Source organism: Bombus terrestris, chromosome 14 (genome assembly GCF_910591885.1).
Source record: "Bombus terrestris chromosome 14, iyBomTerr1.2, whole genome shotgun sequence".
Lineage (NCBI taxonomy): Eukaryota > Metazoa > Arthropoda > Insecta > Hymenoptera > Apidae > Bombus > Bombus terrestris.
This window is the reverse complement of record NC_063282.1, coordinates 3,641,964-3,669,930: the sequence shown is the minus strand read 5'-3', so window position 1 is coordinate 3,669,930 and position 27,967 is coordinate 3,641,964. Positions and strand designations below refer to the sequence as shown.

General features: G+C 36.0%; 1 protein-coding gene across 10 annotated transcripts in view; it reads left to right on the top strand.

Moving 5' to 3' along the window:
• The window catches only part of LOC100652253 (potassium voltage-gated channel subfamily H member 6), a 142,001-nt gene that overhangs the window by 98,638 nt on the left and 15,396 nt on the right, over positions 1-27,967 (top strand). For 8 of the 10 annotated variants that reach the window (XM_048412091.1, XM_048412090.1, XM_048412085.1 and 5 more), the window contains 3 exons: positions 18,556-18,799; positions 19,663-19,844; positions 21,673-21,693. In XM_048412091.1, the coding sequence (XP_048268048.1) occupies positions 18,556-18,799; positions 19,663-19,844; positions 21,673-21,693 (447 nt within the window). The remainder of the gene's footprint in view (positions 1-18,555; positions 18,800-19,662; positions 19,845-21,672; positions 21,694-27,967) is intronic. The other 2 variants (XM_048412089.1, XM_048412083.1) reach the window with 1 other exon arrangement.

Here is a 27,967-nt window from a genome sequence, read left to right as displayed (position 1 = left end):
TTCCTGATTCTCTTTATGCCTCTCTTCGCAAAAAGAAAGGCTCTACTTTACTAGGGTAGTTATCGTTGCGATTATTCCGATTGCTAGAAGCTTTGAAGCTTTCTGATTTACGAAACGATGTATTCCGAATGCTACAATCGTCATTTGATGTATGACAGGATCAATAATGGGTCGTTGAAGTTTGTTATTTCGAGTTTATTCATTCTAGTTGTTTTTAGTTATTTCATGTGTGATAAGATAAATATCGGGAATAACGGAGCTTCAGAACGTTTTATATTTTTGATGGAGAAGTTGTATGGAGATCGAGAACCGCGATTCAACATCAATCATTCAGATGAGATTTCCCGCTTTATCGCTGATCGCTACTGAAAACCGCATTGCGCGAAATGAATGTTCTGTACGATGCGTATACTCTAGGATTTGCTGCTTGTTTCAAAAGAGGCCATCATCAGGGATTAGCTCTTACATACGTAAAGTTCTTTCGTTCTAAGAATACTACTATGGCTGAATACCATTCTAGGTATTGCTAGGCTAAGTATCATTCAGCGAGAAGGTTTTGTATCAGTGGTTAAAACCTGTTTCAGTCTTGCTGGTACTTCAAAGGCACACGTACACATATAGTGTCGGAATTTGTTGGTAGAAGATATTCATTCAAGAATGTATTCACCGAACACAGCGAAGCGGCTTCAATCCGCTCGTATCTACCCACATGAATAAATAATACGATTATATCCTATTCATTTTTTTTTTTTTTTTTTTTGTAAAAAATATCTTCATCATATATTGATTAAAACTGTTGTTTTAATGTAAATTTCCAAAATTAATCAATACCTGAATGATAATTACTCGACGTATATATTCAAAATACCGCTATGACCCGGATAATCTCGGCCAAAGTCTTCATCGAATTAATCAAGCGTTTCCAGGTTGTTGCTTATGAACTTTATGGACGATTGTCAGCCAGTAGTTCAATTCGCCGAAGCCCTCTGCCATTCAACGTGTCTAATCCTCTCAAAGTTGCTTACACTTACCCTTATGCAGCTTAAAACACTCTTGGAAAAGTTGGTCGTCTTCACTTTGGATTGTTCGATCATTACAAATTCGATTTTCGTTTTGATATCAGAATAAAGCTATAATTAGGTATAAAGAACGCAATTGTGTATTGCATACGCGATAGATCAAAATATATTAACTACAGGGTTGATCAAAGCTCGATTATTACACAGACAATTGATCAACTTTCAATTCGTTTGGAAATTCGGATTTTCAATTCGTACAATATAGATTCAAGACAAACAGTAGATATTAACAGGAACTGTTTGCAGGAATTATAATATAATATAATTACTCGTCGATTTAATAATTTCGTGATTTAAAATTCGTTGTAAAATTTGCAATTAAAATTAACTTGGAAACTCTGGTTAGAATCTGTAAAGTCTGTGTATTATGTTTATGCAGCCAAATGGCAGAAAAGTTCAAAAAAATATTTTAATTGGCAGAAAGGAATTGTCTTTCCCTTTAGGCTTGAATCATTCCGTCAAAGGTCCAGCGTAACTTGAGACACGTTACTTTGGTATTGGCGATGACAGAGAAAGCTTTCAGTATTTATTAATTATTGAGTTGAAACGAATGGAATGATACGTCACGATGCTGTAGAAATGCCATCGAACTCTATTAATTGGCCTCGATAATAAAACACAGTCTTGGTTCAACAGTTCGTTGCACGCGCGTTGTTTTCTCAGGAAACACCATTGACGACTTCATTCGGCACGTCGGTTATGGCGAAGAGGATAAACACGCGTTTCCATCGGCTGCGTAGCAATGGTCGTATCGTCCGGCTATTTTCAGAACTTGTGCATGCATTCTGCTGCAATACTAACCTACTCGAAAACGTTGGAACCTTTTCACCGACGATCCGGGAAAATCTTTAATTTTTTTATTTTTGCTACCACGCGACTCAACGTAATGCGCGTTAGGGTTGTCGAATCGAGGGAATAGAAATTCTTTCTTATATCATATATTGTCTCATATTCAATATACTTGTCAGTATATCATATACATACATATAGAAACTTGTGTTTAATAGCTTTGAAGATTCTTGTTGTTAGACATTGCTCAAGTCTTTTGTTTCACACGTGTCGATCTGGAAATCATGTCATACTAGTATGCGATATAACACTACTTTGTCTTTTGTCTCACATATGTCAATTTGAAAATTATATCATATTACGTGATATGATATTGTCTCAATCTTCTGTTTCACATGTGTCGATTTGGGAATAATCCTATTATGTGATGTGACGTGTTTCATATTAGTACATTGGCATATATATTTCAACGCTAAACATGGAAAGTAAAATAAATATTAAAACATATAGAAAGCTACACTTTTCTAGGAAGGAAATCTACAAAAATAGAAATTATCATAGGCCTATCCACAGCCTACCTACAGTTTCCTATGTTAAAATTTCTTTAATGCGTTTGGATCCTTCTACTATTAGAACTTTTATAAAAAGGCAAGAGACTAGAACAAGAGCCAATTCACAGACATTTATTCGCGCCATGGTTTGTCCAATTCACCGTATTCTGGAACCAAAGATGAAAAGAGATATCTATACACCAGAGTTTCCCTCCTTTTCTGACAATTTCTCGTGAAATTATCAAGAGAAAGCAGATCTCCGATCCATGCAGAAATGACAATAATCGCACTCTAGAGAGGGGGCAGAGTGGGTGGCAATTTAATTGAACGTCAAAGGCAGGGACGCGTGCTGAGAGGCGGCGAGATGGTTGAAATTAATTTATCCGATACGCTCTTTTCTATCCCGCGGGTCGCGTGACTCGCAACGAACGCGCGAATTAATATGTCTGAAAGCCATTATGACATCCGATCGAAGACAAAACGGAGGCGCGGCGACCGGCTTGTTTTCCTCCGCTTTGAAAACGAATGCTGCAAAATCCGATCCGCAGTCACGGATACAATTAAGCAGCTCCTTCAAGCCGCTGCCTCAAGGGTGTTCCGTTTTTTTAATTAATTCGGCCTCACGCTTACCTGCTTACCTAGAAATAACGAGGTCGTTTCCTTGAGTGTCGCCCGCGACTTTTCCCCGTCGATCGTTTTCTTCCTTTCTTCTCTTTCTCTTGTCGTTTTCAATTTGGTTAACCGGTACTGGGCCAACCTACTGATATTCGATTAAACGCCACTTCTGAAAGCGGACGATTTGAAATTTCTCTGAAACTACCAGTGCTACGAAATTCTGGCCTGGAAGGCTGAAATATTACTGGAATTACTGGACTAGTGATTAGGTGTTGATATTATTGATAACTAGATATAATATTTTTTTGCAAGCGATTAAAACGAGAGATATTTGGAAAATTATTATACGCGATGCTTTTATCTATATTTTAGAAAGATGACAAGAAATTTCTAAAACTGTACAGTTGCATATTTTTTCAGAGAAATTAAAAGTGAAAAAGTGAAGTTGATCAATTTGCATTCTGGAAGCTCGATTAATCTAAAAGTTTATCGGATTTTTCCCTTGTGGTCTCGTATATTTCGTAAAAATGACTGAAACTACAGGAGATCGTAATGTTCCGAATTCCACTTCATAAAAATTCACACGTTAATTTAAGCTTCATATGTGAAAGAGTTTTTAAAACATTTGTGAGATATCATGCGTGAATTGTTCAGCATTTTCGAAGCTTTACACGACGGAGGTACCCAAGTGAATTCCGTGAACTCGACGCCACGTTTTTAGGTTAACGATCCGAGAGGGTGATGGCATATCCAACGTGTTTCTGGAAAACCGAAATTACATTTATGTTACACATGGGACGTTTCTGTCTTTCATCTGAAGATGGTGTGTACGCACAGTGAGGCCATATCTACGAATTATTGTCTATGAATATGTAACTGTTTCACCAGTTATTTGCCAGTAATTGTGTTTTATAGCATCCCCCCCTCTCTCTCTCTCTCGACTTTTTAGCATAAAATACCATGACTTTGTGAGTTGACGAACAACACGATCAATTTCTTAACTTAAAAAAAAGCATTTTATCGAGATAAAGATTCTCGTAGGCGTTTGTATATTTTGTAGAATCTTTTGACTACAGACTAACGTGATGAATGGAGGATTTCGAAACTTCAATGAAATTTCAGTGGAACGAATTTCAAACAATGGATGATTTATTGGTTGGGAGATGAAGGGAATGGTAATAATTTTTACGGGAACTTGTACAAACGCGTCACACCGACCTCCTGTGAGCTTAGTCGTATGATTAACGACGTGACGCACGCGCGACGTAGAAGATTTTTTAGGCCAGGTCGTGGCTTATTCGATGTGCCTTGAGAAACGAACGCAACTCGTAAAGAAGTCACCGAGAAAGAATCGTTAATTTCGTTACTCGTTAATCGTTAATAATTAATTAACAATGACATGTAAACGCTTATATATACACGTTTGCATTCTGATAAGATATTGTTTCCATTGTTCTGACTATTCTTCATTAGACTAATTGTTTCACGACCAAGTTGTCGTGCGTGTGTCATCAAGATAACACAATAGATTATTTCAATTAAGTGGATTAAAGATTCAGATTGATGTTTCGATAAGGAACATCGTGTTTCGTGAAAGAAATTTCCTTCCATCGACGGGAATATTGTTTATTCCATTTACCGCTAAGATAAGTCGGAAATAGATTGTTCAGCGTGGTCATAAAATGTCAATGGAATACGTTCGTTATGACCTTTTGATAGTTCACGATCGATAGATTAGTTATTAATATGGTATATTAAAGAATTGGTTAATGACTCGCAACTGTAGTATATTTCTCACGCAATGTGAATTTATATGGAATTTCTGAAAAGTACCCAAAGTACATTATACTCATAAATGTCAAGACACTGGTCGATTTGTAATAATAGGTAATATCTGAATCTGACTCAAGTGTATAATTAATAATTAATTATTAATTTTTGTTGTGGGATCATCAGATCATATATTTAAATTATATATTAAAAGACATAATACATTTTACTTTTTAGTATGCATATTTACTGCTTTCTACTATTCAAATATCTACTACTCATATATTACCGCTTCTATTAACGTTAGAAATCTTTCTATCAGTTTAAAAGAATCTTCTTAATCCAATTTACAACGTAGTTCGTAAATTAAAGAATCTCGAAAATTAAGAATTTGCAGAATAAAAATAATCCCATGAAGTTCGACGATTACAGATGTCAATTTATCAGCACATATTACCTCTTGAAAGTCAATCCAATTGTATCACAATATCCTATTACACACAGCTATCATAATCACAATGACTGAAATTATTAAAGTTCGATTCATTCGATTCATTCAATCCTGTAATAAAAATACATTTTGTTAAAACAAACATCCAGATACTTTTGATTCTTAATATACATTAGAGAGTTCTTCTAAAAAGGCACCAAATTTGTTAACCACTGATAAAATCGCAAAGATACTTTTCGAAAACCCTATTTATTTTTTTCAGTCTTCGTTTAAAGAGTAAACTTGTTGTGAAATATTCTAATAATATCGTCGAGCGGAAGATGATTTCCTTCTGTCACTGATGTCAGTACGATTTAAGCTCCGAATGATTTAACCGGTTTTTGTAGAATCCGTTCTATTTCTGATTTTTACGATGCGCCTCATTACAATCCGGGCCGGATGTGAGCGTGTTAAATTAACAGCTAGCGTCTCTCACTCTTCCGATATCGTGGTCCATGGCCGATCAACATGGCCAATCAATTTTGCAAGTGCTGATTCTTATCGCATCTTCGATTTCCTGTTCTACCGATCTTTATCGCATCTTTGATTTCCTGTTGTGCCCAGTTTCTGAATACGTTCTCAGCGTTTTATTTTTACGTGCTCTGCCTTTCATCAACGGGTGGAAACTAGCCTCCGATAATTTTCCTCGTTGTTCGTCGATTCTACAATATTTATCAGATTACGTAATTCCAAAGTGCTCTTCGAGCCAGGCAAAGTCCATCTTGAATTTTATCGACGATCGATAAAAATTTTATAGCAAGAATGGAATTTGTGAGTATATCGAATGTTGTACGAATTTTATTTATTTACTCGAAATTAACCCCGTTCCTCACGATTTTTATCGAGCAATATTCCTTCAATACCTTACTACTTTATCAAATAAAAATTTCAAATCATTTGCCTTACAACATTTTTACTAGCTCCTTAAATAAATTTCATTTCTTGTAATTTATAACTTTCTTAGCGGTAGAATATTGCAACATTATACGTATAGAATTCGTATATGCTAATCTCCAATCCAGGGAAATTTGAAATTCCAATCAGAAATCAAACTCCGTTAAGGGATACAATGTATCTCTATCAAATTATGATTGTAATTCTTATTACGAGTACAATTCCATGTTACAAGACAAGGAGGACTACTATTATCGATATCTGCAGTAATTTCTTTCATCCTGATAGATTTTTGATGAAAATAAATTTTCTATGGCAGCAGACGTTCTTTATTTTCTTTTAGTCTTGATTTTTATGCAATATGTAGTGATCTGAAATCTTTGCACGGTTATGTATTTAGTATGGAATTTATGCGATCGTAAAATGCAAAATAGCCGCAGTTATTGTGTCCTGTTATGATTATCGTGATTGGAATATTAGCGTGATGTAGATTAAGATTTTACATTTGAAAGGCAATATCGATTACGTAATAAAGGGGGTGGCAAGCCAAGCATAGCAATTAAGCGCGATTTAAATGCGAGTCATCGCTGTCACGCAATAGCAATATAACGCTGTAGCAACTGGGTTAAATTGTGTTTGTCACACGTGGAACATAAAAACGGTGCGAAATGTCCACCGGTAGTCGCTACGTTAACGCTCTGCATCGAACTGGAAGAATTTAAGTTGGATGACTTATGTTCCAACTGACATTTCACATTTTCCTCCTTGCTTTTTGGGGCAAATACTTTCTACGATTGTCGGCGAGAATATCGAATTTACGTCCATCATGACTTATGTCACATGAGAATAAAGAAGAACTTTGCAACTTTGCAACCTCGCATTTAAATGCCATCGTTCTAATCTTCTTTTCTTTTCTTCGTATTTTTTCGCCCTTTCTTTGAACTTCGTACATTTAGAAATGTCATTCAAAAACGAATTAATGTTATAAGACAGGATTATAAACTTTCCAGTTAATACGTCTAAGTGTATGTATTATAATGCGTATGATGAAACAGGATTATAAATTTCCTGGTTAATAAGTATACATAATATGAGACATAATTATGAAATTTCTAGTTAATACGCATAATAAGTATACGTATTATCATACATATTAAATAGAAAATTTATAACCCTGTCTCATAACATAGTTTTAAATTGCTGTATCTAATTAACATCTCTTAATTAGTAGTTATAAATTATTAATTCATTAAGGACCAAAATAATGGTGAAATTATTAATAGAGAAGCTTGTGTATATGTATATTGTTTTATATTATACATTACACAAATTTAAGAGACAAATTTTTATCTTTTCAAATTAATCCATCTACATACTAAATATATCAATCATCGTCACCCCGCCTGCTCCATAAAAAATCTATTATCTGTAAACATCTATTTATTTCTCCATTAAAGACTCTATTATTATCATTGTTTCATGGTGGAAATATCCAGGCAAAAGATAATTATCTTCAAACATCAGATCCGTTATACATCCAACGATCAAAGAGGAAACGAACACGAAAACACATAAAATCCGCGGCGTCGTTCCACGATCAAAAAACAACATTTCCCTTGAAAATCGTGAAACGATATAAAATAATCTGTCGTGGCAGCAATAACTGGCGTCGTATTGTCGGACAATAAAACCGTGGCGCACCCCACCCCGTCGTGACATTCAGTTTCGGTTTAAGCGATCAAGGCAGATGTTTTCTGAAAGCATCTCGTCGGTTCGTTCGGTTCCGCGACGCTCGAAAACGGGCCTTCTCGCCTCTTTAGTTTTGACGCGCGTACGCGAGCGTACGGCTGCGGCCGTCGATTCCAAGCTCCGCCGAAATTAGATCTTCGCGCTGGAATTCTCCTCGATCGTTTCCTCTTCTTGTTCTCCGCGTTGCTGTTTCTTCGTTTCGTTCCAAACTTTCCATCAAATTTTTATCTCGCGAAGATTTCGTCCAACGATGTTCAAGAAAGTCAATGTCTTCCTGCAGAAAATGCAAGAATCGTGTGATTGGTTATATGTTTACCATTTGTCCATGGATCTGGTTGAAAAACTTCACACGATGGAGTTCCTCGAAAGTTAAAGTTCTCACGGGAAAAATTTCACAAGGAAAACTACCCGAACTACTTACTATTTATCGATAGATCTCGTGGAGAAGCTTCGTCAAAGTCAAACCTTTCACGAAGAGAGTTGCGCGATAAAACACAAACCCTGATTGAGTTCACTATTCGTCGATCAAGGAGAATCAAATTACCAAATTTGTGCGAGTGGTCCCAAAAGTCTTCGTTGAAGAGTCAAAGTTCGCGGGAAAAAGTTTCACCGAATTTGCGCGCGTGATTCCACAAGTCTTCGTTCAAAGGACAACGTTTTCAGGAAGAGAGTTTCGCAAAGAAAATGTCAGAACAGTGGTCACGTTTAGTTTCTAGACCAACAATAAGGAGAATCAAATTATCAAACCGTGCGAATAATTCCAGGAAGTTTCACTGAATGGCCGAAGCAACTGATTCTCGTCTACAATCAAGTATCTCGTCAACCACCACTAGAGAACTTGCAACTTTCTTCGAAAACTTACAAGCGTGCTTCGAATTGGCCACGTTTCCGAACACAGACTCAATTTCATCAACTTCCTGCCTCCTTTCTAGTAGAATATCCAACAGATTCTTTTGTCGAGCGAATTTGAAGCTTCCCTTTCTTTCAGCTTCCTATCGATCTTCTACGATTTCCTAGGTTCGAAAAAAGATCGTGTCTATCACCAGTCACAATCGAATCGAGATTCCATTGAACTTCCATCAAAGACTTCCCGGTGTTACCTCCATTGGGGCTTTCGAGTCTTTTGTCCCGAAGATTCAGCAACGTTCGATATGGATCCGGCGACTTAAGAGGTTCCAGCCAGCCTAACCTAAACCGAGGTATTCGCCACCACTTCCCTGCGAACCTTTTTAACGATGAATGACGCGGCTTGTCAACTTCAGTCGAACAAGAAGATCCCTCGTCGTATATCGCGATAGGGTTTCGGCCTAATTGGATTCGACTTTACAAGTACTATGGAGATAAGCCAGGCGATCTTGTTGTATCGATGAACCGATCTCGGTTGGAAACGAATCGGTGGGGAAGGTCGATCGGTGAGCCGCACACCTCGGGCCAGACACTAACCAGATACCAAGCAGACACCGGAAGTGATGGTACCAAAGAGGATGATTATTTCTGAAAACTATGCTGTTAATTGAACGTGTTAGTTTTGATCTCTCGTACGGTTTGTTAATGACTATGTGTGACAGTTGTTGAAAAGTGAAAGAAGAGGAAAGGTGCCCGTGAAGAGCGTAAGAGTGGAAGAGTGTGGAACAGGTGGTTTCTTGCTTATTTTCACTTTCGAGTTTGAAATACGCCGAGTGCTTGAGTTGGCTGGCGCCGCGGTGAAACGCGAACTGTGAGAGCGCCAACTGAGAATGACTGTGGAATTTTTTATGAAATTCTCGGCAACCATGATGCGCTCGTACTTCGCGAAAGGCAAGAAGCAGAAGTTCGGATCGACCCTGTCGACCGTGTTCGACGTTCGTATCCAATTTTCGTTATTACTCGTGATACTAATCCTAGGCTAGTTCGTTAAGTAACTGTCTCGTATTTCTTCGATTTAACACGTCCCACTTTCTTCCTCTATTTCGTGTTTCCTGCTCGATTCTTTTGATAAAAATTCCAGAGGATTTTATGATTTCGTATCGTTAGTACGTAATCGAATTATGTAATCAATTTTCATTAGTATTCTTCGTATTAATTATACTCTAACTTTTTAATCCTTTTTAATCTGAATTTTTAAATAAAGGTGTTGTATTTTTTGCTAAAATCTTACGAATTGCCTCTTCTTCCTGCATTTTTACGTTAAAATCCGAAAAGAGTTCACCAGTCACCGAGATTCATTCTAAAATGGATTACCTTCGAAGGTAGTGATTTATGACGTTATAGAATTTCGCTCTCAATTCTCGTGACACGGCACGTTATATTGTCGTAGATGTAAATCAACGTGTCGTACGTCTGCATGCATTCGCACAACCATTAATGTGTAATCGACGTTCGTTTCCAATTTTTATCGTATTAATTCTAATCTAATTCGTAAGTAACAATATTCCGTTTCTGTAATAATTGAACAAATTTCTTCTTCCTCGGAAATTTTGCAAATTTTCTCTTTGAAAATTTAACAAATGCTCCATTTTTTACATTTAATAAATCCCTCTCTTCCTCGAAAATAAATTTGCAAAGATATAACATATTTCCGCCTCATAACGTTTAAAAAATTCCCCCTTCTGTCTTTCTCGTGAATTATTTTTATCAAAATTAAAAAAATTTTTTAAATTAAGATTTATGCATTTCAAGACGGGTCAACCCGAAACACAGTACTTTCTGATATTGCAAAATTTGCTGTTCGATTGTCGTAACAAGACTTGTTACATTACCATCATAGGTACACGTGCATACAACCACTAATATGGGATACCACACTTCGAGATAGATGCACAAGCATTTGTGTATTCAAGCCGAAATACAGGGTGCGTTAAATCGACCACAGCCGCCATTCTTAGTGGTGGAGCTTTCATTAAACAGACCTGTTATTTACAACGTGAACAAACGTGCCCACTGGCAACCGGAGGGATTTTAACTTTCACACTCTGACAGCAGTTTCCTTTCCACAGAGGTTGCATTATATCCCAATACGAGAACGCAAGCTGTGCTCTGTCGTTGACGCGACCTGATTTCCAACTAACTCGACCACGTGTCGATAAAGGCTTGATGAACCTTCGTATCCCTTTTTCCAGAGATGTTTTATCACTATGTTATTATTTCTTTCCTCTTTTGAATTTTTCTTTACTTAATCGTGGAAAAACTGAAAACAAAATAAGAATAAAAGAGATACCTTTTTTAGGAACTTTTATTATTTTATTATTTGTTAATATTCCTTAATACTTTGTTAAATTATGGCTTCATGATTAGTATCGTTTGATTTTCCATAGTGACAACTCTTATCTGTATTTTTAATTCGATTTGAGCGGAATTTTAGAAACTTTTATTAACCACATCGGATTCATTGTTAATTGTTATTATTTTGCTATTTATTGCGAATATATCAGTTCACGTTATCAATCGTTATACATCTATACCTTTTTATCGAGTATTAGTAACAACAACTGAACAGATCAACTTTTGTAGATTTTTGGAATTGTTAGTTCTGAGAATTATGGAAAGTAAGGGAGAAGTTTGTTTTTAATTTTAGTTTCAGATTTTCATCTATTGATAAATTGATCAATTGATAGATACGATTGTTTCTGGTATAGCTATTCGCGAAGAATGTTCAGGTCGAATTCCTGGTGTAGCGAACGCTTTACAATTTTGGAAGAGTGTGCTCAAAGGGGATAGCCTCTGTATTTATTAGCGGAAAACAGGTCATTTCCGCATTACTTCTAGGAATGAAGTTGTACAGGAATTTGTCGGATGATCACATATTAGCAGCTCTCGCGACATTCCGTTCTCCCAACATCGAGCGAGGGCTAAATAAGATCCGACATACCAACGATGAATAATATAGCGAATTATTTCATAAACAAGAATGACGTTATAAAACACAATATTTATGATAAAAAAAACTTCAAAATCCATTTTCTCTAAAGTTGATTGAAAAATTTTGTCACCAAATTTTTTTGTTCATATTCACATTACTTGAAAGTTTCATTAAATTGAAAGTGTTTGACATAAAAGTGTAATATTGCTGCAAAAATTGCCTGTCATTGGAAATTTGGTAAATAAATTGCTTTATAATAAAATTTATTTTAGATGACAGAATTTTCAAGAGATCCTTTGCTAGGATTGAAAAATAGATTGGTTCCAACCCTTACACAATTCTTTTTCAGTTTATTGATAACTTTTGACAGAGAAAAAATGTTGTATAGCTTACATTAGGTTGTAGAGTCACTGAATATTTCAAGAATAAAAATACGACGAAATAAATGAATTATCAGACATTTAAAAGACAATCACGATTAAGATCAATTAACGTAAATTTCACTTAAAACAATTGTTCTCTTTTCTTTCAAAGAACAAAAGCGACAAAACTTCCTGATCAATCTAATATTTTCACTTAACCTTCCTGGAAGCGAAGTAAGATGAACTCTCAGTAGTATAGACCTTACAACTATAAATTCCAAGAAAGTTCTGTCGGTAGCTAAGAATCCTGTTAGACATGGCAGTGGAATTTAATTACTGTTGGGCGAGCTGCTACGCGAAACTGTTTGAACTTTTTCATTTGGCCGGTTCGTTAAACGCTGCTATGCAACTATTATATTCGGCAGTTAGCTTTCGGTGATTCCAGGTCACAGCGTGACCTAACCAACGCCACGTAACGTGCTCTTCTTCATCTCCGCTGCTCACGTTCAATAATTTCAAGTTATCTCCCCTAACTCTAATTGATTCGGATTTTCTCGATATGCATAATGCAGGCTATAAATATTCGAATATATATTATCATATTTATTAGACAATTCTAACAAATTTTACTATATTTAATATTGAACTACTTTACGTATGTGAGTTCACTATTTACTGTTTTATATATGTCTACTATTTTAGTATTTTAATATTTGGCGCTTACTATTTTAATATTTTAACGTTTAGCACTTTAATATGTTACATATGTCGTGATTTTTAATAAAATAGCTGGGAAATAAAAACAGTGGGTGGAAATCAATTTATACTAAATATCAGTAAGGTTCCTAATATTTATGATCGGCAGTGTATATTCGTCGAGATGTCAATTGCGCTCTAATTACTAATTAAATTTATATATGAGAGAGATGTGACGTAATCTGAGTCGATTTGAATGTTAGGATTCATCTGCTGTATACAGATTCTTGGTAAGAGAACTTGTTGGACTTCTCCGTGTATCAGGCAGCATCTGGTGCACCATATGCTCTAATTACGAAGCTGTATGTCGAGCTGTCTGCTTCGCGTGGAATTTCACTGATTGCATTCGGAAATATGTGGCCTCTCTGAAAGCAAAGTGACGTTCTTGAAATTTTTGGGACGCTTAGTACCAAGAAAATCTTCCATTATTTCTACCGAATTCCAAAGATATAGTTATAAAGATTGATGTAATCTGTAATTTCCGTGCTACATAAATATTGAATGCTTCGTGCAAATAGGTTTTCAAGGCGAAAATTTATTACTAGCGATGAAGAAAACCTTCGATTATTTTTGCAGATTTCAAGGCAATAAAAGGGAAAATATATTTGGTTCCCTGAATTAGTTGTTCACTTTCGTGTTACCTAGATATTCGGCCCTTCGTGTATCGAAGTAGGGCAGCAAACCATGCCTAAATATAGTAATGAACTAAGGATCTATCGATTCGAAGCCAAGTTCGATTCCGGCGAAGTATAATAATCTTCTAAATTGCTCGCAAGCCTTGATCATCGAAACTTTGGCACGTTAGTCTCTGACCTAATTGATTGTACCAGCTGGAAGAAATCTTAACGAACACTCGCGGGATTCGTCCTTTCTCAGACGCTTTTTCTCCATCGAGAAATCAACGAGATGGTCGCTTTTAAGATAACGAGTGAACGCGCGACCAATCTGGGAAACGGTCGTGAAACAAAGTCTGATTCTGATGGTTTTTATTCTTTTGTATCGCCTAATTCTTCGCTGAGAAAATCTCCGATAGGCGCTGGACGTTCTTCCGATAGTCCGAGCCACGATATATCTGAGTCATATAATCAGCCACGAATTGAAATAGACACATTTCGAATGTTTGGACGAATCAACGAAACGATGCTAAGCCAATTCACAGGTGTAATAAACGGAGAAATTGATTCGGCAAAATAATAAATAATAGATTGATAAATATAAAGGTATAACACTTTGGTTAAGATTACAGTTAGGGTAGAGAGTATTTCCAATATCAGAGTCAATATATTTTTCATTGGATATTGAAATAAAGATTTGTGCTTCCATTACAATTTCGCTATCTAGCTTTTCAATTTATTGGAATAGTATTATAATTAATACTTTCAGTCCTGCTTATAGATGAGACAATCTTTTTCCTGTCAAAGCTCTACAAAATCTAAATACAATTTTAACCTAAAACTTCTATATAACATTTCAAAACGCCAAAATTCAAAAGCATAAAAATTCAGTAACGAACGTAACAAAGTTTAGAGGGATATTTTATCGTAATTTTACTATAATTTTAGAAAACGAAATTTTATTCTATTAGGACAATGAATAAACATCGTTACTAACACGGTGAAAAGTATCTAATACAAAGTTGCGAGTAGTCATATGCAAATTTCAATTTGAAACTTTCTTTTGACCACGACTATGAGGGACTCATCGCTTCAATTTACGGTAGCCCACATCGTATTTCAGGCAACACCATCCAATATTTATAGCTCTCGATACTATCTTCGAGATGCACGTCCCGAAAAACAGCTGCAATTTCGAGATGTAATTCCACTAAGAGAAGCTGATTGCACGAAAATTCGTTCCTTGGACGAAGTCCATGGGCGTTTCCTCGTTATTTCCTAGCCAGAAGCTTGTCCACGCATTAATTTGTGCCTCGTTAGAAATAACGAACATTCTTGAACGACCTAATGACGAAGGGTCATTGAAACGAGGCTGTCGGGTCACGACCTCGCACCCAGCCATCGCGCGTGTAGAATTATACACAGGTTCTAAAGAAACACATAGGCCGGTTCACCTGGCTAGAGCAGGTAGCATGAATAAAAGATAATCCATCCGGATTTACATTTTCCCAGGTCGTCCGTGACGAACGACGACTTTCCGCTTCTCTCTGTACCTCCTCTCCTCGTTTTTCATCCCTTCGCGCCATGCTTGGCCGACTCTAGACAGACCTCGCGACTCGTAATAAGAAATCAATGAAATGTCCTGTCCGCGACATAAAGATATTTAGGTCTTCAACTAAATCCAGACAACTTTCAGACAGTCCATGGTCGGTTATCGGCTTGAAACGTTTTGCTGAAACGTCGGGCTTCTGCTGGGAACGATCGTTTATTTATAATTCTGGACACCACCGTTAATCGATACAACAGTTTGACGTATTAATCGGATGATACGTTGATCGTTTAGAATTTGTTCGAATTAAAAGATCGATTTTCTTGAAAGAGATCAATATTTGTATTTTAGAGAAATTATTAGATCAGGTTATAAAATTATATTTTAAAGTTATGCAATCCCTTTGGAACTTGCTAAATTTGTAACCTCGGGCTCGATCTTTAGCCGGTATATCAGTCTTACGTTAATACGTATTAATATACGGATTAATATCCGACAAGGCGCGGATCCTCCAGAATGTTTCCTAATTGAAACGTTTTCGATTATAAAATTTCATTAAAACTCGTTAGTTTTACGATCTTCGGTTTGAGTATTAACCGATTCTTGGTATTAATCAAACGGTACGTGAATCTTCTAGGACTTTTTCTAATTAAAGCATCGACTTTTTTTATCGATGGCCTTCGAAAGAAATTACTGCAGCGATTAATACAGAAAATATCGAATACTCGTTAAATTCTGTGCTCGTTAATCGTTACCGCAGTCTGTATCGCGAATCTCCGACAACTGTTTCCAATTAGAAACGTCGACGTTCCAAATCTATCCAGTGGTGTTGAAAATGAACTGCGTATCGTGCAAATTCTTAAGAGTTTCTTAAAGTTTCAAGAATCGTGGGAATGGAAAGGAAGAATAAAATACGCGGACGTTTATTAACAATATCATCTACTGAAAACGTCATCTCGAGAAGCAGCAGAGCAGAGATTCACGTGGTGTTCGAGCAACAGATCCCTGATCGGCCAGGTAAACAGAGGGGCTACGGTGGCGTGTGGCGAATAGTCGACGAGGAAGTACAAACAAACGTGGTGGAATAAACGGTTGCGCCCGGCAGCATGGAAAAATAAATGGAACGGAGCGGAGCGCCATCAGCGCCATTAGACGAGCGGGAAACGAGCCGGAGAGGAAAGCGAGGCAACGGTTGATCATCAGCAGCCTGGTGATTAGTTCCGATTAGAAAGGTGCATGGTATGCCTGCGGAAGACTTGTTATTGGCCTAGCTGAGGTCGTGAAGACAGCCGCTATTAAGGTAATAAGGCTAACCCTGCTAAGGTTGGATACTTCGAAACGTGGCCGGCCTAGGGTGTGACGACGGGGTTGCCCTAACCAATACGCCTCCTCTACATACACGTACAAGAGTACTCTCTCTGTACGTACATGCACATACAACGTACATACATACTTGTGTACACGCTCACATTTACTTCTCACTCTCTCTCTCTCTCTCTCTCTCTTGCTCTCTCTTGCTCTCTTCGTCGTCCTCCCCTTCGCCAATCGAACGCCGCCACCCTTCGCGGTCCGCATTGCATCAGTGTGAGGCTAGCACTCGACTAGGACTCTTCCGGTTCTTCCTCTCCGCGTTGTAAACAACTGATATTCCGGTATTTGGGGCAACGTTCCGTCCAGTGGATCGATATCCCCGGTTCCTCGAGTCGTCGAGCTTTCACTGGGATCGACAGTCGTTTTACCGCCGCTTTTCCGACTCGGCTCAACTCGTGCAAGCGCTCGATAAAACGTGATGGTGACGAGGATCTCGAGGGCGTGATACCTATACGGAAGAACAGGAAGCACACGAACCAATCCAGAAAGGATTTCCCATATATATATATCTTTTTTTTGTTCTATAGCATGGAATAAAGAAGCTGGATATTTGTTTATTATATAAGGACACGCACACAGAAGCAATAGGAGGAAATGTGGATCATCGACGAGTGAATTTATTTACCTGTGGTTCGCGTAATAAGTTCCGCCGGTCGCTGGTGAAAGGGCACGTGTGCCAGGTGTGTGTCAGTGGGAAGCATAGTGTGTGCCAAGTGTTTACTTATGGTCGATCGGTGGCCGTGGTTTCGTTGTAGAACCTCCACAAAGGCCGGCTTAAATGGCAGAGAGTCCAATTAGCAACTCGAAACGCTACTGTGCAAGGCAGGTTAGCTGTCCTCCGCGTGTTCCATATCACGGTTCTTCTCATTCATCCCTTTTCTTTTTCTTTTTCGGCGATCAGAAACTTTCCCCGACGAACAGTAGCAGATGATCCCTTATCAGAACTTCGTTTCGTCTTCGCCGTAAATTTTCCACTCTTTCAATCGTTCGGTTTTATTAAAACGATTACTCTGCTGGCTGAATCAGATTTCATCGGGATTTGAACTCAACTCAACGATAAACGACGCGAGTAATTGTCACCACTCCGAATCGTGGTCCGTACGAAAAGATCAATTAATACGATAGAATTCCTATTTTCTACGTTTTTTCTGACCATTTTTTCGAGAAACGCGTTACTAACGAGCGGGGCATTCGAAATTTTTTGTACGTGAACGCTCTCTGTTAATGGATTTCATGTCGAGAAACGAGGTTAAAACGCGGCGACGCTTAAATGAGTCGGACTGCGGGGTAGAAACAAATCTTCCTTTCCACTCTGTTGAATAAAAGGAAAATGATACGGCGCAAAGTGATAGAAAAGAGCGAGCGTGGGTGGTTTATTTTTCGCGTTTCTGACCGTATTGCTATTCGACAGAAAGGAAGGAAAGTTGAAAATATAGAACGAGACAAAGGTGTTTCTGATATTGTTCGCTCGGCCATTCAGCATGGAAAATAACGCGGTATTGAAACAAACACGGGACATTTTGTTTTTCTCAACTTCTATAAACATAGCAATAACATTGCCATGTCCTTCTCCATCGAATTTTTATCAATTATTTGATAAACCAACGATCGACGCCCGTTCTTCTTTTTCGAATCTGTTTTTCGGCGAAGATATTTTCATTTCAAAAACAAATTCGCGCAAAGTCTGCCGAAACATCGTAAATTAAGAAGAACCGATGTTAAAAACTAATAATAATAATCTCCGCACTTCCTTCTGACTTATAATAATAAAAATAATCGAACGATCGAGGAAAGAGGATCGAACAGAGATAAAAATGTATCGAGTTTTCGTCTTTCGTATTCCAGAGGAGAATTATTTTCTATTTCTTCTCCTACATCTTCAATTATTCTTGTTTTCTTAATTCAATAATTTCTAGAAACTAAATCTCTTCTATTGTTTAATATTCATATGAGTTATTTAATTAAGAAAACATCAAGAAACATAGGAATAACTTTTCAAGTGAAAATTAGGAGGTGAAAGACTCAGATCTACGAAAATTGACCGTTTCTTTTCATTAAGAAGAAAGTGAAGAAAAAGAGGAACGAATGATGTATATATTCTTCCCCAATATGTTAATATGTGCTCCAGGTGCTGTCCCTTGGAAACGATATCCTCCCAGAGTACAAATTACAGTCACCTAGGATCGGCAAGTGGACCATATTACACTATTCACCCTTCAAAGCGGTTTGGGATTGGGTGATATTGCTGCTCGTGTTGTATACCGCTATATTTACACCGTACGTCGCCGCCTTCGTCCTGTCGGATCCGGATTACAACAGCAGGAAGAACAAAAAGTACAGTGACGATCCCATCGTCATCATAGACTTCATAGGTGAGACACGGAATCAATGATCGATATTGGACAAGTAAGGCTACGGTTACAATGAATGCGTACTCGATATGAATTGACATTCTGACGAACTCCATATGCCAAACTCCATTAATCAAATGTATATATAGATTTTTTATGAGTGTATGCATTGCAGTCTTTAGATGTTTCATTCGTCAGAATGCCAGTTCATTCGAATACGTATCCATTGTAGCCATGGTCTAACACAAGCCGGAATTCACGTTGTCTGACCAATAGAGTCCTATTTCACTGCGCGCCCAGAAAGTTCACAGCGTTTGTGTTATACTCAGAAAAGGTCAGAGTTTACGGAATACGTAGATGTTTTCCTAATAATCTCAAAGATAGAAACACTGCGAGAGTAGTAACTTTTGAACAGTATGGTAGAATTTATTACAACGAATGTGGTCGATTGTAAAACTTTGTTACAGCATTTGCTGTGTGTATATGCGTTTAGGAATAACTCGCTTCAGATCCACGGATTAGCAGCGAATAACGTTAGCATAATAAAAATAATATCAAATCTTTTCTAGTTAATTTATATACTAAATTTCATTTAATGAGTGTAAATTTATAAACCGCGATTATTATAGCATTTAAATTTTATGAATAAAAATTTCTCGTTGCAACACACATTCGTTCTAGCATATTCTACTATATTAATAGAAATATTATCATCGAAAGTTTGAGCAAAATAATACGAAGTTCTATATCTTTCAACTTTTGCTTTGTTTCTTGTCCATTTACTTTCGAAGAATTTTTTTATCGACTCGAGATCAAACGATGAAATATTTACCATTGTTTCTTAAATCGAATTATTATTCTTGACAAAATGTTTGATGTTTCAGTCGACGTCACTTTCATAGTGGACATCATCATAAATTTTCGCACGACTTTCGTGAATAGCAACGATGAAGTGGTGTCCCATCCTGCAAAGATAGCCGTCCATTACCTGAAGGGTTGGTTCATCATCGACCTAGTGGCCGCCATACCCTTCGACCTTTTTCTCGTTGGCTCTCACACTGACGAGGTAAGTTTCGTCGCACGCTCCACGTTTTCTGAGAATCTTCTTTCCAGGCTGAATCTGATCATCGTCAAATCACTTCCTATCAATCGACCATCCCCCCTAAGAAATTTCATTAACCTCGTGATTTAAAAAATTCCAATTATATCGAAGTAATTGCACTTCTGTTTCAGAGAATTTCCCAGTTACCTAAGACAAATTTTGATGAAACGTTTGACGATAATTATGTGGTAGCAGAATTAGAAAGAAAGAATGGTAATAAGATTCACAGAAAAACTCAGAAAATGATTCATTCGGATATTGTTTGACGTTGGAGCGTTCTCAAGATGTGAAACGTCGATTGAAATAAATTTTTCCAAACAAGAATGTTAAATTTTAAACAAAAGTGATTTGACGTTAAGATCAGGTTTTCGGCTGAAGTTTCTAGAATGTCGATGTTAGCTCGTAAATATGATTAGGATGACATGCCGAGCCCAAGTTAAGTGCCCATAGGTGTGTCTTACCGGATTGGTGCTTAGTTCGTTTTCCCTTTTTTCGACGTTTCTCGGTGTTGAATGATTTCTCTTTTTTCTTTGTCGAAAGTTAGTCGATTCGACGTATATTAAATGTGCACACAATGTACGTACCGGCAAACGAGAAGGAACATTAACGGATTCTCGTTGTCTGGAACGACTCCACACAAGTTTCACATATGGTACACGTACGTTATATAGATCAAACAATATCGAGAAAGAATCGAGAAAATAAAAAAAGAAAAAGAAAAAAAGAAAGCAAGTTTGCTCGAACAGAAAAATATAAGTCTCAATCAAATTCGAATTCACTTGAATTTTGAAAGAAGGATACAAATTGGCATTCGCGTTTTAGCATGGAAATGCTTTTTTCCTTTTTTTTGTAATATAAGAAAAATATAAAAAAAGAAAAAGATAAATTTGTAATAATAGCATTTAATTGAATTTGTACCTGTACACACACGTATGCATACACACTTGATCTATACATGTGTAAGTAAGTTTAGTTCTCTCGCTGTGAAGATTTCTGCTCTGATTGTCGAAATGTTAGATTTTTATTGTCAGTTCCTTGTCAAGATTTCTCTTCTGTATTCTTTGTCCCGTGTCTTATTATTTTCTTTTATGTTCCACCGTTTAAGTTTTTCTCAATTCAATTTTTTATCGTTTTACGTTCGAACCGTTCTGTTCTGGTTTTCTCATGATTTCTCGTGTCTTTTCTTTGCCTCTCCTCCGTGACAGGATATTAGCATATGCCTATACGCAAGATAATCTTTCTTTTTTCATTTTGTTTCCCATGGTGCTCGTTAGAAAGAAAAAGAGGAAACGATTCAGAACGCAAAATCGAGCACGTTAAAAAAAAAGAGAAATATAGAAAATAATGATGCACCTGCGAGTAATCTATATGACCCCTTTCTTCCCTGTGTTTCTTGGTGGAGGAGCAAATGTAGGGCAGTGTAATTTTAATTGCGCGTGCAGGAGAGTTTATTTCACGAGCACTTTGCGTAAGTTGAAATCAATCTAGGAGAAATTAGCGAGAGCTTTATGTCTCGGCAAAAATCGAATAAAATACGTCGAACGATTTTTCTTTTTCCAAGATCTTCGAAGAGAGAAAATGTGAATTTTTTTATGAATGTATCGATTAAATTAATTCCCATTGTCTCAGTAATTCTTTTTCAAAAAAATAGAAGGAAAGATCAAATGTAGTCCCTTTTTTCTGTTACTTTCCTACTCTGTTTTTTAACAGAAAAAAAAAGAATAAAATACAACAAATTAAATCACGAAATCATAAACGAACGAATTTTAACCTCAGTTTAACGTTTCCGTAGCTCGGCTTGGACAAGGACGAGGTTAGTTGACACACATACACACAGAAAAATTACTCACAGGCTGACGTTTCTTTTCCCTTCTCTTTTGTTGTTTTCTTTAATACAAACGCAGGTTTCGATTTACACACGTTTTTTTTTTACACACTAATGATTAAAGATTCACCAAACGCAAATAAGAAACACGTCTGATATTTTTTCTTGCACAGAATTTTTTTCTATACAATCAAACCCATTTTGTTCTCGATGTTCCGCCATCGACTTCCACGATCTTAACGCGTACACGTGTGTGTCCATCTTGTACACGTGCATACACACACGAACACACACACATATACATGTACATGAATCACGATCAATTTACACACAAGAACCATACAAGAAGAAAATTCGACCAACTGCAACCCCACGATTTATCAAGGAAGTTAGAGCGAAGTCGATCGACATTAAAGAAAGTAAAAAAAAGAAAGGAAATAAAAGGAAGGAAGAAAAGTTAAATTCATTTTTACCATAGCTTAAGTTAGTCACGTTAGACAGACAGACAGAGAGAGAAAGAGAGAATAATCGGTGATGAAATCTTGTTTCCAGATTTTTGGAAGCATTCGTTTGCCGCGGTATAATCGTAGAAAGAAAACGAGAAATGTCGATCGACTTGCTCCCGTCCTCTGCGGCGTGAAAAATTTCTCGACGATGAACCTTGAGGGAGCGTCTGCATGTTCACAGTAAAGTATTTTGCAATGAAAAAGCGATACTGTAAATAATAATAATAATAATAAGGATAACGATAATGATCAGTGATAATTATGTATTCACGTACGATCTCTTGGTAGGAGAATCGATTTGCATCAAAGTATAAAACCGTAGCTTTCAGAGGTACTTGTTTTTGTCACCTTTTTTTTTGAGCTTAGCATATCCTTACGAGTATACAAACATTTCTGTAAAATATATATTTTTTTACCAATAGTACGAAGAATGAATGAAGCGCAAAAAAAGATGAAAGATATTTTCATAATCAATGTTTCATAAAAATTATTGTATTGTATATATATATATATACACTCACATATTATATATATATACACATAATATATCCTGATTAGGTAGTTAATAGTTTTAGATGAATTATTCCTAACAAATATTGATCCTACGTTACAACGTAAAACGATCGATTTTTCATTTCTTTCACTTCATCCAATTCTTCTCTCGGTCTTTTGTCGTTATTATTCCTTTTCTCACTTTCCCCTTTTTTCACATAGTATCGTAGAGACTTTGTCTGGGTATCAATACTTGTTGAGAATAATGCAAATAGTTAGAGAGTGTTTTCTGTAGTTAGTGGACCAACGAATTTTTCCCCTGTTTTTCCTCTTTTTTTTTTTACCAAAAATATCGATGGTCGATTTAATCGAAATAATTCAAACATCCATTCATCGATTGTGATTTGCCTCAATTGTGTTGTATACATATTGTGGCACGAATTAGATGATACTGTATATCGGAGCTATTCGAGCCTGATCAAAGATGAAATGAGATTAGAGAAATGGCTGGCTAACAAAAGGAATCAAGAGAGCTTGCTAAAAAAGCCTCGTTATTTTCGTACGTTTCTAATAACCTGCAGGGAACGTTTGTACGTTTTATCTCGTTTATATCTGTTGCATTTCAGCTTCTCTGTTTTTCTGTTCTCTCTCTTTCTCTCTCTCCCTCTGTCTCTTTCTTTTTTTTTTTTTTTTTTTGAGGATACAAGGTGCAGTTGCGGAAAACCTCAATTGTTAATTTCATAGTAATTAAAATACTCTGCGTTCGCGGATAAAATGTTTGTAATAATTCACAATATCGAGAAAAACTTTAGTCAAACTATAGAGTAAACAAATATTTAGTTAAAATATCAAATACCTCATCATATCGAAAATATTGAAAATGTGAAACTTCGAGCGTTTAATTATGGACGTCATATTCAGTATTATCTGTTCAATCTTCTTCTCTGAATTATTTGATGTATCATTGTCATGTATCATGTAAATTATCAAGTATTATATTAAGTACCATAATGAATTGTTTTAACTATTATTCTGTGACTGCACCTTTTAATTAAATTTGTGCTTCGGGGTTGCAGAATTATCCGTGCTTACTTACAAGTGTTTCGACCGTCCCCTAATGTAACGATATAAAAGAAACAGTGTCGAAATAGAAATGATAGCTCGTAAAGAATAATCCCAAAGAAAATCGATCTCTCGCAGTCAAATCGATTGTTCCAAAATTCACTGATATCAATAAACGGCCACACGATACACATGGTTCAGAGTACTCTTGACAGTACTTTTACGTATAACCGTATGGAGATGTACATACAATGGTTTACGAAAGTATATGACGCTCTACCATACGATAGTAAACTTTTATATCTATACAAAGGACTTTGAAATTCTGTTACCACTATAACGAGGTACGGGTATCACGATTATATTGGTGCAACTTGAAATCAATCTGAAAATGTATATAGAAGTTATAAAATGTTTATTGCAAATATATATCAATAAAAAATAGCTATGTTAAACGTATAATAAATGTTAAATATGGTGTCACTAAATGAAAATTGAAGTTTATTTATCTAACGAATAATTGACTGTCTAAGTACTTTTATGGTGTCTACAGAATATACACTTGCAAATATTTTCTAACTTCTATATACATTTCCAGGTTTGTTTCAAATTTTACCAATATGATTATGATAGTCCTGTCTCATTATATGTAATATTAATTATAGTACATTCATAAGGTTTCTGCAAGTGTTCGAACACTTTTGTGATGTGCTGAATAATTGTTCAGTTCTTCTAGGATACCAAAATATAACCAAATACATGCTCGTCTTCTGATCAAATCGTAACTGAGAATCGTGATTTACTACCCCTAGACCATATAGCATAGTCTAAAAAGAAATACAAAATAAGAAATTAAAGATAGACGATTTCTAAGGGAAAAAATCACACGTATACGGAATACACGCACATATACATGAATAAAGTGATATATAATACATACACAAACGCATAGAAACACGCGAAAGACGCAGAGGATCACACAGTAACACAACGAACACACCCCGAAACCGAAAGATTTTTCAGCGGGATTTTGTAACGATCGTATGTAAGCTTTTGGCGTTTTTTCTCTCTGGATTATCCATTAATCAATTCTCTCTGTTGATCTCCTATTTTTACGTTGTCGAGCTTTTCTCTACCATTTTTATTAATTGCGCTTCTGTTGCAAGCTACATAAAGAAAGTCGTACAAGCCCGGCCTAATATGATAATTTTTGTGTGTATACGTATTATTACCATTTAAAGTAATTTCCTCATTCGATGTTCTTAACAAATCTGTTTTGTATTTTACGCTTTTAATACAAAAAAGACGAGAACTCATATTCCTTGTTGTATCATGTTTTATTATAATTGTACATCTGGATATTTTTTGTACACGATAAATGATCATGTGTGTTTTCTGTCGCTTGAACGCTTCGTCTTCTTTCTACTTACGTATAATATGCCTTGTATAACGATTAGCGGGTTGCTAGGAGATATTTACACGGCAAGATGTAGTAATCTTTCCTTTCTCTTTGGCTGCTGGCTCTTGGTTGATCACCGTATATTCGAAGGTTCTTGTATTTAAATTTATTTCATCCAATACCATACACTGATCGAAGTATCAGTCTTTCAATAGTCAAATTTTTGTTAAATTGTTAATTACATTTTTTATTAAAGTATCAATTTCTTCACATCATCCAGGTTTAATTAACATTCAACTTGTCGATAAAGAAATCTTATTTTTATAAATTTATTTATTACAAGAAAATAGCATAAATAATTAGATATTTCAAAGAAAATTTAAGAAAATACTGTATATAATAATGGTCATTCTCTTATGCATTTGATCAATATGATTTCTGAGCGACCCACATGTGGATCATATCGTAAAGTTTCGTGGAAGCTTGTAATATTGGAGTCTAGAGGGAATTAAATCTATGAATTGACTATTCATCATGATATCGTATATTGACTTTAACGAATTCCCATATTAATAAATCTGTTTCACTTCTAATAACTACTAAATTGAAGTTAGAAATGGTATAATACCCAAATTATTCGAATTATGATAGATTATCGAATCCTCAAATTAACAAAGGATTGTTGAAGTGTTAAAGTACTGAATTCTCAAGTTAATAAATCTATGAATGTTTAAAATGCCGAATCTAGAAATTATTGAATAACTAAACTTTTAAATAGCAAAGTTTTTAGATATGCCACATTTCATTCAGGAATTGTCAATTGTTTAGATGACTCAAACAATCGTATCTTACTATAATCATAAACCTTCATACACTATCCAAGCCATTAGCCGTCTATCCTTTAACGACTACAAACATACTATCGATCATTCAGGTATTTGATTACCCAACGTTATTCCAACAATTCAAGGTACTAATTATTCGACAATAGTTTATCTAGAAGTCAGCAAGCATCCACGACGTTGAAGTCGTTTCAGAAGTGAGATAAGATCGCGTTAGGCAATAAGATGGAACACGTTGTGTGTTCGAAGCTTCCACGATGCTTCCTTTGATGCACCGGTTCGCGTGTACATCGTAATAACATTTCTCGTATTATCAATCGTTGCTATCAAACGTCCTCGGATATTCTTGGTAATCCCGAGGCCGGATAAAAGACGGCCAACTTTCTCATCTCTGGCCGATATATCGCTTAGCTCGTCCCAAGCCATAAATCGCGACCGAGTCTTCAAAGCACCGTGGCCATCCAAGCAAAACCAGAGATAATAACGTTTTAAAAATATCGCGTTGCCATCCATCATTCTGTTTCCGTTCGACCAAAACTCTAGCGTGATTGTGGCACGAGCATGACGATTTTTCGATCGCTTGTAAAAGAAAGGAAAAAATGAGGAAATGGTTCGAACGATGTACAGAATGATTTTTATTGTTTTTCTGGCTAAATTGTTTGAATATAATTTACAGGTGAAAATGTTAAAGAGATAGGTGGTATATAGTGGAAGTCTATTTACCTGAATTTTTGGAGAGACAAATATTTGTAAAGCATAGTTTGTGTAATACGAGTCTATTGATTGTACTATGACGTTTTATGTAATCGAAGTATACTGATTCTACTGTTTAGGATATTTATGTCGTAATATTTGTATTTGTAAAATACTTGCAAATTATTAAAAATACTTGTACTTATTGTCAAAATATTTACGTTTATATGCTGGCTGCTGCATGAAGTCTGATATGACAATTTAAGCTTTAATTGTTAATTTTAAATCAATCACGACTATGCAATATATAGAAAATAAATATAATCAACCTTCCTATTATTCTATAATACAGAATACATTGCTATACGTGTATATGTTTCAAGCTACGATCGATATTTGCTTCTAACTTTGTAACATAATATTTGCAGTAAAAAGAAAATGTCATTTTGTTTTCACCTGTAGATTATGCTGATACAGTTTGGCACTGATAATGCGTATAATAAAAAGTTGGACTAAAAATATTCAAGATACCCTGTATAATTGCTTCAGAATACGAATTAATTTGTTTATTATTACATTCATTGAAATAGCGTAACTATCGCCGAGCAACCCGTGCAACCAAGTACCAAGTTCGAAATTACTCGTTAGTAAAATTATTTAGACGAATGGTTCAGTTTTGGTTGGAGCGTAGTCGACTTTTGCATGATAGAATCGTTAATGAATTATCGTTCGATCGAACGATCTTTTTTCTTCGATGCGGCTAATCGAATCTCGAACCAACGACAGGTAAGAAATTCCATCGAAGAGAAAGCATGAGTATTTACTGAGTCTGTGTTGAGCAGAATGTTTGTAACGATATATGATTGTGAATGCATAATGCTACTTACAACGATCCTTACGACTGACTGTTGGCGATGTTGAATCTTGATCGTGGAAAATGATCAATGATTCGCGATGTCGATCTCGATCGATCGAAATGTTTGGTACATACATTTGTATTGATTGACGCGTATAAGAGAGGAGAGAAAAAGTAAAACAATAATCACAGATTTCGTATAAATCATCTTTTATCGTCATTAATGATAAATAATGCAGGAAATACCCATAAGTGGGAAATTTTGTATTGTTACAGACAACTTGAATAATTTTTTCGAAATTGTGAATGTTTTCTATGTGTAATAAAATATGTTCACTGATATTCACAATCTTTTAATAATAAAGTTCTAGATCATCGTATTTCTAAATTAAATATCTAATTTCAGTGCATT